This window comes from Dermacentor andersoni, chromosome 2, assembly GCF_023375885.2.
Source record: "Dermacentor andersoni chromosome 2, qqDerAnde1_hic_scaffold, whole genome shotgun sequence".
In the NCBI taxonomy this organism is placed as follows: Eukaryota; Metazoa; Arthropoda; class Arachnida; order Ixodida; family Ixodidae; genus Dermacentor; species Dermacentor andersoni.
This window is the reverse complement of record NC_092815.1, coordinates 202195094-202207611: the sequence shown is the minus strand read 5'-3', so window position 1 is coordinate 202207611 and position 12518 is coordinate 202195094. Positions and strand designations below refer to the sequence as shown.

Genomic DNA, 12518 nt, shown 5'->3' with positions numbered 1-12518 from the left:
ACATGGCCACAATTAGTACATGACCGGGGTAGTTGGAGAAGTATGGGAGAGGCCTTTGCCCTGCAGTGGGCATAACCAGGCTGATAATGATGATGATGATGAACAGAGAGGAGCTGTTCACCGAGATAGGGCTGCGTTTCGACGTGTGCGAGCCATGCCACACTGTCTGCATATGTGTAGGCGTGCGGATGCTAGCTTGTGCATGTCCGCAAGAGTACGAGGCTAGCAGCAATGATGACGTAGAGTGGGCTCAGCAGGTTCATATTAAATAAATACTGTTTTCATTATGTGAACACCGACCTCCCTTTTTTGTTTGGCTTACATTTGAGGTAAGTTTTTAAATTTTTTTCAGGCTTCGGAAATTCGGGGGTCGACTTAGAATCAGGGCTGGTCTAGATTCGAGTAAGTACGGTACAGTAAAACCTCGTTAAACCGTACCCGCTTAAACAGTAGTTTCATTTTTTAAGGTAGTAAAATCAAATCCCCTACTTAGCGGCCATTGAACATGATGTTTTTTTTTGTATCCGCATAAACCGTACCAGGTTATTGCGTACGCATGGGTTAAAACGGCCGTTTCCCCTTTTCGTTGTGCAAACACGGCGGTGCGTGGTCTTCATTGGGCGTCTCGGCAGAACAACAAGCCTCAGAGATAGGAACAACGTCCTCCAAGTGCCCTGCGCGTTTGCGCGTGAAGCCACATAAACATCAACATCATTTCAGCGCCGTACCAGAGAGCGTTGTGGCATTGTGCAAGCAAGGACTCGCGTCATGCCGAAGCTCGGATAAAGAAAGACGCCGGGTGCTCAGCATATAAGAAAAATTAGACATCGTTCGTGCTGTCGAACGTGACACGAAGAAGTCGGCACTGGCACACGACAGGGATCTGCTGTTGACTACAGTGTGGGGCATTTGGAGTGCGAAGAAGTTGCTCGGCAGCGCTGCTGCGACTGCGAAGAGATGTCGGCTAGAAGGTTCGACTTTTCGCCATCGTTGCCTCTGTTGCTGCCGAAGTGCCGACTAGCGACAGTGATGAGGACGACACTGAAAGCAACAGTACGGGCAATTCAGGCCCGACAGTGGCAGAAGCTGCACGTTACGTTAGCCTCATGAGTGCAATCGTCTCAATGAGAACAGCACCCAGCAATGAAAAAGGTGCCCCGAGACTTTTGCCATTTCCAAACTGTTTTGAACTAGTCCACCTTCAGTTCCGCCGACAACCAACCCTTCTCCTGAGCACAGACATGGATGCCAGTCGGACATCTTACGTAGTTCAGATTGGTGTTTCACAGCAGAGCGACTGAATACAAGAATGTCGTTGAGATAGACGAAGAAACAGGTCAGGCCACAGAGTACTTGATCGATGAACTGCTGAAATGTTTGAGTGGCATTATGAAGTCCAAATGGCATGCACACGTTTTCAAACATGCCAAAAGGGGTAATGATTGCGGTTTTAGAAAAGTTGTAAGGCTCGACAGGAATCTGATGGTAGGCTTTTACTAGATCCACTTTGCTAAATATGCAGCAACCACGATGCAGTGAAATCGTGGATGTGAGGTACATGGTACCTCTCGGGAATCGTCACTTTGTTTAAGGCGCGGTAATCGCCACACAGTTGCCAATCACCCGTCTTCTTGGGCACCATGTGTAAAGCAAATGACCAAGGGCTAGCGGAAGGACGAATGAAGGCCAACTCGAGCATGTGTTCTAATTTTTGCTTTACAATTTTCAGAGGGTCTGGTGCTAAGTGGCGAGGTCAGGCGTACACTGGCGGTCCTTTAGTCACAATGTGGTGCGTGTCGTGCACCATTGGACGATCTAGTGAGGGTGGTTCGAACAGCTCTGGAAATCCCAGCAGGATGGTGGACCACGGTTACGGTACCTGGGTGTGGGCTTTTACAAGACGCAAAGGTGGTGCAGACGTGGTGATACCTTGTACGGACAGGTTTGTTGAGGAGTCAAGAAGGCGGCAGTTTTAAAGATCGACGAGAAGGTTAAACTTCCGCAGAAAATCAGCGCCGATGATTCGCCCGCGGACGTCAGCAAAGGTGAATAGTCATCGAAAAGGGCATCGCAGACCAAGGTCAAGAGTGATAAATTTCTGGCCGTATGTTTTAATGTTGGAACCATTGATGGCAGTGAGAAAAGCGGGGTGTCTTCCAACCGGGAAAACCAGAAATTCTCAGGGAATTCGAATAGTCTGGAAATACTCAGGGAAAACTCGGGGAATTTGTGCTTCTATCAGGGAAAATTAGCTGTAATTTTATTGAAAGGGTACAAAAGTCATTTTAATGCTGGCTCCACTAACAGAGGAATCGCAACAAATCGTCACTGATGCCGTGTCATCGGCACGAGGTATTGCCAGAGTAGTTAACGACCGATTTTCCACAGACGCCTGATTTTTCGGACATGCCCGATAATTCGCACAGCTTTGTGGCACCACCATGTACTCCATACAGTCAGTGTATATTGCCCTGACTGCAGGTCTGAAATGGCATTAATCAAAGCCACCACTGCTGCCATTTTGATTATCTTGCCTCCTCTAACCAGCAGTCGCTCTCGCACGCAGATCCGCTGGTAGCCTGGTAGCCATAGCCACCACCGCAGCAACGTTAGGCCTAGCTGTTTCTACATTCGCTATTAAGCTCCTTGCCGTGCGGTGCCATGTTTTTCATTTAAAGAATTCACCGCTGATAGCAATGGCACTGACTCCGCCTTTGTAATCCTCGCGATTGGCTTCGAAGCTCGCAAAGCACAGTGGGTTGCGTAATTCCAGTCTCTGAAAGTTAGCTTCGCCTCTCTACAGTGTTACGCGGTGAAGCATAACAAATGTGTGTGAAGGGGCAATTGTCACTGAACACAGCATGTATTCCTTAATTATACATGTGTGCACCCCCGTCTCCTGTCACAGCACGAGCACTGATATGCCTCATAAGTGTACTGGCAGACCTTACGAGCTTTTTTGGATGTGCGTGTGGCAATTTGAGCCCTTAAGGGCAGTTAAAGACATGCATCCATTTTTTTCGGACTGCTCGATTCTTCGGATGTTTTTGCGGTCCCTAGGGAGTCCAAAAATCTGACGCTGACTGTACAACTGACCAAGAGGATGCTTCAAATGGTCCATGGGGCGAACGCGTGGCGAAAGGAGCATGAGAACAGAAAGGACCAACGCACTGAGGAATTAACTGGAAAGGAAGCATGCCGCCGCCTCTTTGAAGACGCTTGAGCTCAAAAAACGAATTGTTGGCTGACGCCGAGATGCAGATTTTCCTCATCCAAACCAAAATAAACTCTTTAAAGCAGTGAAACCCAACACTGAGAAGTTGTGTATGGGCTGAGATTATGTCAGGACAGTTGAGGTTAACTTTCCAGCTGCTGAGAAAGAATCTTGGTTGTGACAAAGTTCAGGCCTCATACCGACGAGCTTGCTATCAATTGATAGAAATACATATTCGAAAATATTTACTTCTGTATGCATTTCCTTATCATTTGTATTTGAAAATGTTCGAATCAGTTTGGAATGGGTTTTACCATCTTTTTCACTTCCTTCTGTTTTCTTTTTGAATAAAATAGATATTACTCCTTACTATTCAAACTGGATTAATCGTTTTTTTTGTTTCAACATGCTTACTAGAGAGTGACAGCATCGGGCAACGTGGTGTCAGCCTGTCTTGACATAAAACAAAGTTCTGGCTCATTCAGGGAATTTTACAAAGCTGCTCAGGGAGAACCTGGAAAACTCGGGGAACTTGGAAATGTCAACTTGGTAGACACCCTAGAAAAGACGTGTCATAGCAATGTCTTCTGCGGTCTTGAAAAGTAGGGGGAATGACACAACTTTCCGTACCAGTGTCTACAAGAATGCGAACTTTCATGACACCATCGGTGACATAGAAGAGACAGCTTGATGTAGAGCCAGTTGCATTAGCCATCATCAGTGACTGGCCTGACTGTTTCCCAGAAAGTTGCAAAGCGGACAGCACTGCTGTGCGCGAGTACCATATCTGGCGCGATACCAACAAATAAAGGGAGACGGAGGGTGTGACACATTTTGGTCATGCGAGCGATGCGCTGCTGATGGTTATTCGCCCGAAATCTTCAGGCAGCCAACTGCTTAGTTAGCTCCTCTACTTGCGCAGCAAGGTGTGTGCTTGAACTGTTGGGTTCGTCGAAGTGCTGCTGTAACGGGGGTTGTGTCGCAACGGGTGCATTACAGCGGTCAACAGTCGATATCACAGGATGTAAAGAACCCATAATCTGTTCTGCCCTCATCGCTAAAGCCTCGACAGATGTCGTAGTCAGTGAGGCATAAAATCATGTGTACCTGGTTCGGTAGACGCTGGAAGAAGAGCTCCTGAAGGATTTTCGAGTCTGCTGATGATGGACTGGTTCCCAGGAGTTGTGTCATGCGGCGAAGCAGCTCCATTGGTTTTCTGTCACTAAGTTCCTCCGATGAGAGCAGCGGTTGAATCCATCGCGAATAAGAGTCAGTGGTGCGCCGTAGTAACTCCCGCTTAACAGGGGAGGCTACCCTGGAGACCAAACTTCTTTATTTTTTAAGATATCCAGATGAAACTTTCAGGGTACGATCACACCACCAAAGAATGCTGAATTGCAAAGTTTCATGAAGGTGTGTTTATTAGTTCCAAAGTTATTGAGGTCTAACTAGGTGGTTCGTGTATATGCCTGAGGTAGAGCCTGGAGAAATGCCAGGACATCATAGGAAGCTGAAATTCACTGTGATGATCCCTTGATAGATATCTGAGGGGGCTACAAAGCCCTTTTCTTTAATTTCCCCTCCAAAAAATTTTAACACAACTTTGAGTTTGATGTAGCCAGTGTGGGGTTCTCCTCCCGTACTCTTGGGACAAAGGAACGACAACACAGTAGTGCAAACAATCACAAGGGCATTTATTGCACCTTTCATAGATCAATGCCTGCTAGCCGAGTTGCTATCCACAAAACATGCCGATGAGCGCGTGACAAATCTAGGAAGTCCGACTCACCACGACCGGATAGCAAGCGAATATGTTCGCCCCATGCTGGATCCCAACGCCTGGTCGTTCGCATGTACGGTCACGCCAACGGTGGCGCGTTCGAAGGCAGCCACGCGAGACGGTCTCGCAGAAGCATGGATCGGCGCACACGCGGCACGGCACGTCCGCACTGCTTGCTGTCCCGAACCAAGAGAAAGCGCCTTGTCTTTCGGCGCCCAAGTAACCCCGCCTGTCGGCGGAGTTAGCAGCGCAACACTCACGCCATTTCTCGTACTGCGCCTCAACCACTCCGACCGCCGCGAACGCCAGGCCACACGAACCGTGCGGGAAAACAACATATCAGGGGACGCGTGAGAGTCGCGCATCCCCACACCAGTAAGGGCCACATCCATCAAAAATTAATTGCTTATTATAAGTTAACTGCACCAGCTTTAAAAAAAAGAAGCCTGTTACCCCCTGGCAAAGTCATTCAGGAACAGAATAAAAAAAAATGGCATACAAATCTGAAGAGCGGTTCTTGAGATATCGCCTTCCCCCGCACCACTACTAGCGGAAAAATGAAACATTCCGAGAAAACAGACCTTAAAGTTGAACACATGTTTTTTATTAGAAAGCTCCTGCGGAGCTTCTAATTAGCTCTTGCGGCTCCAGGCACACTCAATGTGTCGGATTTTCGACTGGCGTCTGCTGAGAGAACATTTCCGCCGCTGAAAGCGTCTACGCAGTCAGCACTTGCTGCAGAAGATCGGAAGTTCGATGCTCGTACAAGTTGCATATCGCGCTTCCATGCACCAAACATCTGCGCTGTCTTGGGTTTCGTTGCCGGCATTGCGTGCAGCAAAGAACTAGTGAAAAAAGAAAAGCTGAGAAAATAAATCTAAAAGATAGCGCAAGGCGATGAGCAGCTTGCAAGCAGGCGTCTGTTGAGGCGGACGGAGCAAGGGGCAACAATGACGCGAGCGCGGCGGGCGCGGTATCAAAGGAGCAGCAGCCGCCGCCCGCGCAGCACCCAATGGTAGGTGCGCTTTAGCCCGCGGGATTTGAACGTGCTGTTCCGGCCAATCAGCGCTCCGCATCGCATTGCGGGAAAATGCCAATATCGCCTCAACTGCACCGACGATGCCATTTTGCAAGGCGGCAAAACAGACAAAGAATTCACGATCAAAACGACATCAAAATGGCGCAGGCAGGCCGCATGGGCCGGGAATGGCGCGCCCGAAGTTTGACTTCATTTTGGCATTTGCGCGTGTTTTGTGGGCCGCAGTGGCCTCAAAAGTAGTGTTTTCTTGTACTTTGTGGTTGAATTAGGTGCTGATAATTACAGAACAGGTAGTTTAAAAGACATACAACCCAAAAATATTGCTTTTCAAAAACCTACTTTGTTGCGATTTTTCGGTTTTCGAAGGCCGCGTCCCCCCTTAAGGGTAATGTACTGATCATCGGGCGGAGTAGCTAGGAAAATGTCATGGACCAAAGCTGCAGTGGTCGGGTTAAGCGCACTCATAACATTGTCGTACTTGGCCGCCTGAGATGTGGCTCGATGAAAGCGAAACTGCACCTCAATGTGGACGAACCAGAGTTTACAGTCCGAGGGCCAGAAATCGGGAAATTTAGTACGGTGAAAGAATACGTTCAGTTTTCTTCGAGGCGTTGTTTGGCGGCCGGTTCCATGGCGTTGAAAAGAAACTTGGTAGACGTATACAGTTGTGGTGTGGTATCGCTTCCCTGGTCACCAACTTGTAGGAACAGAAGACCCACAAGGAATTGCCATTTATTAAACAGATGACTGCGTTGATGTTGCGGCTACCATCGTCGAGCCTATATGCCTGGTGGTGCTAGTCCAGTCTCTTCTTCCACTGCGGGGCTCTATGAGTGCTGTCCACTACAATGCCTTGCACAGTGGATAAATTTTTTAAACAAGGAGGTGAAAGGCGTAATCTGCTATCACCTTAATGAGATGTGCGACTTTATCAGCTTCAGACATCCCTGGATCCACCTTGTTGCACAGAGTGAGTACGTCCTGGATGTGCATGAGGTAGGGCTCGGTGCGCATCTGGACATGTGAGCGAGGCCTTCTTTGGCGGTGCGCTGACGTCTAACAGGCTTGCCAAACAAATCCTTGAGCTTCTGCTTGCAAATGTCGCAGGTGATAAGTTCCTCCTCGTGGGTCTGAAACCGGACACGGGCCGCTCCCACTTGGTAAAATATCCAATTAGCTAGCATAATGGTCAGCTGCTCAGCTGCTCATACAGTTGAAGCCAATCTTCAAAATCGGTGTTGTCGGTGCTGAAAATGGCTCCTGGAATGATGGTAGGTGTGGGTGCTCACGTGCCCGAAGCATCCTTGCCTTGAGCTGGCATTGCAGATGTAGCCAAGGAGCACCCGCTGCATAAATCTCTTTCCCTTAAGCCCACGACCTTGAGCCCGCTGCTCTTGAGCCCACAAGGTAAAGCATTTGATTCTGTTCAACAAATTCTATTGACAAAAAATTTTTTTTCCAGGCCTTTGTATACTAGAACTTTTCGTTATCTTTAGTAAAATTAGACCACGCTGTATATCTTGATGTCTATCTACCTAAGTTGCTTATAGCTTGTGATATTCTTGTTATCGAATGCTAAGAGGCTTGCGAGCAATGCAGCATCACGTTTTCTTAAAAAAATTTCTGTGCATTAAATTTTTTTGAAATATTTTTTGTTATTCGATTCGATATTTGACTTTTTTCTCGGTTCAGTTATATATTTGATTCGAAATCTACTCTTTGGTATTCGCACAGCCTTAGTATTCGGTTTAATGCGGATACCAACAATGACGGAGGTGCTGCATTATCAAGGAACAGAGAAAGCAAATGTGACTTGATAGTCCGATCATGATGCCCTTATTATTCAAGCGTACATTGCTCTTGTGCGAGTGTATTCTGTTTTGCAATGATCTACACTTTCATGGTCCCACATTTCATGAAACCTAATAAAGGCGCACATGACAAGGTTGGCTATATCCTTCGTTGTGACCATGTCTGCCTTCTCTTCCTTCATTATGAGCAATGCCAAGAACCATCGCAGGGTATGTGATGCACATGGATTCAGGCATGCATAGCACCACCTGTGTGGTGATTCCTCACCTTCTCAGGAGCATATGTGTTGGATTTGAAAAAGGGAAATATGGCTAACAGTTCAAGCTTCATACACTCAGAAATATTTCCTGCCTCTCATTACTGACAGTGTGTGACGATGTAGCACCATCGTAGAATGAATGGCAGTGCCGGCACAGTTTTCTATTGTTGATTCATACCTTTCTCATTCTTTGTACCCTTTTTCCCTTTCCTAGTTCTGTATAGCCAACTGGAGATACTTTCTGGTCAACCGCCTTGTCTTTACTTTTATCTCCCCTCACTCTGCCTTTCACTAACACTATCAACTTTCCAACGAGCCAAGGTTGAAACACTGTAGCACTCTGCTGGCAGTCTTTAGTCTTTCGTGAAGCTGCGAGAGGACAATTGAATGTCCTTCCTGTTAACCTGTGCATCTATTGTGATTCCAGACACCCCTGCGAAAATTCCTGGAGAGGCACCCAGCCACTGCCATGGAGCTTTTGCTTGCTGAGCCACAAGTGAGTTGTCACACTCTTTGTGTGAAGCATGTACAGTCATGCACTTTCGTGCACCGTCAAACATTATAATAGGAGGTTATTTTTTCCTGATTTTGGGATGTCCCATTTGTTTATGGTAGAATAACCAAAGAGTTGAGCGAACACAGTGACCTGCATTTTCTCCGAACAACTTCGAAAGATTTTGTGCTTACCACTTTAACTTGAGCCACGCAGGCTTCGTGGCTATAAGATAGTGCTGCTGAGCACAAGGTTGCGGGTTCAATTCCTTGTCATAGAAGTCACATACCAGCAGTGGCAAAATGTGAAACGCACTCTTGGACTTGGATTTATGTGGCGCTCAAAACCATACCTGTTCACCATTAACCCTTTGAGGGTCGAATTATTTTGAAAAAAACTTTCCCAGGTGGTCAAATTACTTTATTGCGGATTTTGAATGTACAAAATGTATAAAGTCGGGAATAAATCGTAAAAAATAATTAGGAACAGTGTTTTGGTGTCGGCATCACTCAGAACTGCAAAATGTTCAATAGTATTTCCGAGCGTGGTACTCGAAACACGGGCCTACGCACAGCGCCTTATCGCAATCTGCACACCTAAAATGCGTGTCTGTTCTCTTGGAGCGAGGAGTTTTTTTGGCGCACACGACACCTCTGCGTGCAGCTGCCTTGGGCAGAGGTCTGAGGCACCCTCTCGCGTAAGCGCGTTGCCGCAGAGAGCGAGAATACCTCGCGAGCGGTGGTGACAAGCAAGCTAAGAGCAGTGCCAATCAAGATAGAAATCAACTTCCGCCGCCCCTGCGAGAGCCTGCCGACAAAGAAAAAATTGACGTTTCGCACGCCTCCGTTGCGATCACGCGGCGAAACCGAAACCGCCAAAGGGGCGTTGCCGCAGTCTGAGCGACGCGCTGAAGCTAGCAATCAGTTCTGTTTATCTCCCCAAGAACGTAGCGCCGATTTAAAACGCATCTTGTAAGTGCTAAGAGGTGGCAGCACCTCCCGGTTAGCACGCATCGTCATTATGGCGCGAAATTTCAAACAGAGGGTCGGAACCGTACCGGTACGGCTAAGACCTTGCGGCACAGAAAACCGCTGCCGTACATGTATGGCGAAAACCGTCAAAGGGTTAATCAGGAGCTCCTCACTTTTATGTTCCTCATAAATCACTGTGCAGTTTTGGGACATTAAGCCCCACAATTTTTAAGCTAACTACAGTAGAACCTTTTTCATATCTTTCGGAAAAAAACATGAAATGTATTAGTTTACTAGGAAAAAAAGCACTTGATTCTATTCAACAGAAATTCTATTGATAAGAAAATATTGCTATTGATAAAAAAAAATATTTTCCAGTCCTTCGTATACTAGAACTGAGCTGTAATCAATGCTGGCATTTTAATTCGATGTCTCTTTTAATAAGAGTAGACCGTGCTGTATATCTTGATATCTATATATTACTGATAGCTTGCTAAATACTTGTTATGCTATCCTGGGAAGCTTCCAAGCATGTGCAGCACTGTAATGCAGTGATGCGGGCTTGTTAGTAAGACATAACATGTTCAATTTCTGAGATTGTTCTTTGATTCTGGCGTCCCTAGGCCTGATAAGAAGCATCCGCAAAGCAACAACAGAATCGTGGAGTATCTCACTATATTACATAGAGTGAAAGCTCACGCTGCTGCGCTGACGTATGCATTCGAATGCCAGTATATTGTGACTTCGGATTGGCATCGTTCTCAAAGAGCCCAGGGCACCTTAAAGAAGTGCCTGGCAAGCACCGTTCCGTCTGTAACAATGATTCATTCTCTACTAAAACAGCACGTAAAAAGTTGTTTTAGCTTTATTATTACATAAAAACAGGTTTAATTATGAGAATTTACTATTGTATGTACAATTATATGGAACATAAACAGTAACAGCGGGCCGCTAAAGTTGGAGCACAGACCAGAAGATTTTTGCTGGCTTTAGAACAGTTTGTTGCATAGAGTTAATATGGTTTGTCATCTGTTTTTGCTTTTCTTCACTTGGTTATGCATTGTAGGTGAATAAACTTCATTGGAAGATGTAATATAGGTGAATGAAAACCTTTCGTGAAGATTTTACGTTTAGAATACATTATTTGTGTAGCCATGTCCACGTTTTAGATGAAGCCTCTTACAACACCAGCCAACACAAGCCTCGCAGACACATACACAGTCATTCCTATGACTGCACAGCGCACCTTAGGAAACTCCCATAGATGGTGGCGCCAGATTTCCCTCTAGGTGTTATAGTGAGAAACTCTATGAACAGAATGGTTGCTAATGGATTGGCTTGGCTTGGATAGATTTGTCGCAAGGCAACAGACGGCACCCTGTTGTTGAACGTCTTCCATATGTCTAAACTAAAGGTGTTGAACACACGTAAGGCAATAAACTCTATTGTAGAACTGTATACTGTCTAAAAATGCTGCTTTGACTACTCGTAAAGGGCGCATGGCACGGTCACTCAACAGTTTGTGGTTTCCCATGAAAAATTGTTGCAGAGGGTTTATTATGGCTATACATGCATAAAAACTGGGAAGTAAAAGCACATTTCTGTCAAAAATATGAGCTAGAATTCGCTGGCTCTAAGCCCAGCCCTCCGGCGCCCACCGCCATATTGCCAAGCCATGTGTGACGTCATGTGCTGCATAGAACCAAACCATCGTCTGCTACAAAATCGGCCACTGCACTATGTGAAGTGGGGGCACAGCTGCCGTTTCTTGCCGCATGTGCTCCAGATGTCGCGTGCCATGTCTCCGGCACTGCCAACTTCGTGTGATGAAGCAAGCGAGGAATCTTTGAGCAGCACATACAATGATGGCATAGTGTACGCTGTGCATTTTGACTTCGACCTCATCGCTACCAGCTCAAGTGACGAAACACGGCCTCCGAGATTCGCGCGCCGGCTGGCTTGCGCAAATCTCAGATGCTATGGACAACGATGGCGCAGTAAACATGGTCAACATAGATGGAAACATCGATGTTGCACTAATAGCTGCTGATGCCTTCCTGCACTCTTGATATTTCATGCGTTTAGCACTGCTTAACCATCCGTTCATGGGAGGCGCTGTCTGGTGCTACTTCGCACAATGCAAATTGTTATGCGCGTAGATTGTTTGCTGGCATGCATTTCTCTAGGATCCGTACTCGACTAAACCCGTTCTTTTTTTTTCCCCACTGTAGTTGCGTGCAGCATATGTAAACAAATGCCCGCGCACATGTGTCCACGGCGCAAGGATTTGGCAGGGCGTACGCTTTGGCTGAACCTTCACTTGAACTTGCTTTATTGCACCCGATATCCATAAAACAAATAGCAAGGCTAACGTTGGGCCGGGGTGTTGCCTGCCGGGTGGGTTGGTGCTCGAACACAGACGGCATCGTGTCTGGCCGCAGCCTCAGATTTTTCACAGGTATCCCAAACTTGGCAAGCAGGCACAAATCGTCGTTGTAGCTGCCTGACGGGAAGTGTTCTGAGAGCAAAACAAAAGTGTCAGATAATCGCCCGTCCTTCCTGCCCACAATAATCTTCCAAGCCTTAAGTTTGACCGGATCCTTGGGGAACCTGAAGTACGATACGGAGTGCTCCTTGCTCCGTTCGTTCTAGCGCCCAACAGCACCATATAAGCGCCACGGTGGCATTGTTTCCGGCACTACAAGTTGAACAATTCCAATGGCAAACTAAACAAAGCAGAAGTTTCTCGCATGCGCACACAGCTGACACACCGATTCTTCGCCGGAATATACAATATACATGCTTACTCGGAGGCTTGCAGCCTGTGACGTCACGGCTCGTGAGCATGCCAGTGTTGCCCCACTGTTATGTCGTTCGAGTGTAATATAAAAAATTCAATTACAAATTACGTGCTGGCTCAAATGCGCTAAAATTTTGACAATGTGTTCTT

General features: G+C 46.7%; 1 protein-coding gene across 7 annotated transcripts in view; it reads left to right on the top strand.

Moving 5' to 3' along the window:
* Positions 1-12518, top strand: part of Nipped-A (Transcription-associated protein Nipped-A) — a 361163-nt gene that overhangs the window by 182914 nt on the left and 165731 nt on the right. For all 7 annotated transcript variants that reach the window (XM_055075904.1, XM_055075900.1, XM_055075899.1 and 4 more), the window contains one exon: positions 8532-8600. In XM_055075904.1, coding sequence (XP_054931879.1) covers positions 8532-8600 — 69 coding nt within the window. The remainder of the gene's footprint in view (positions 1-8531; positions 8601-12518) is intronic.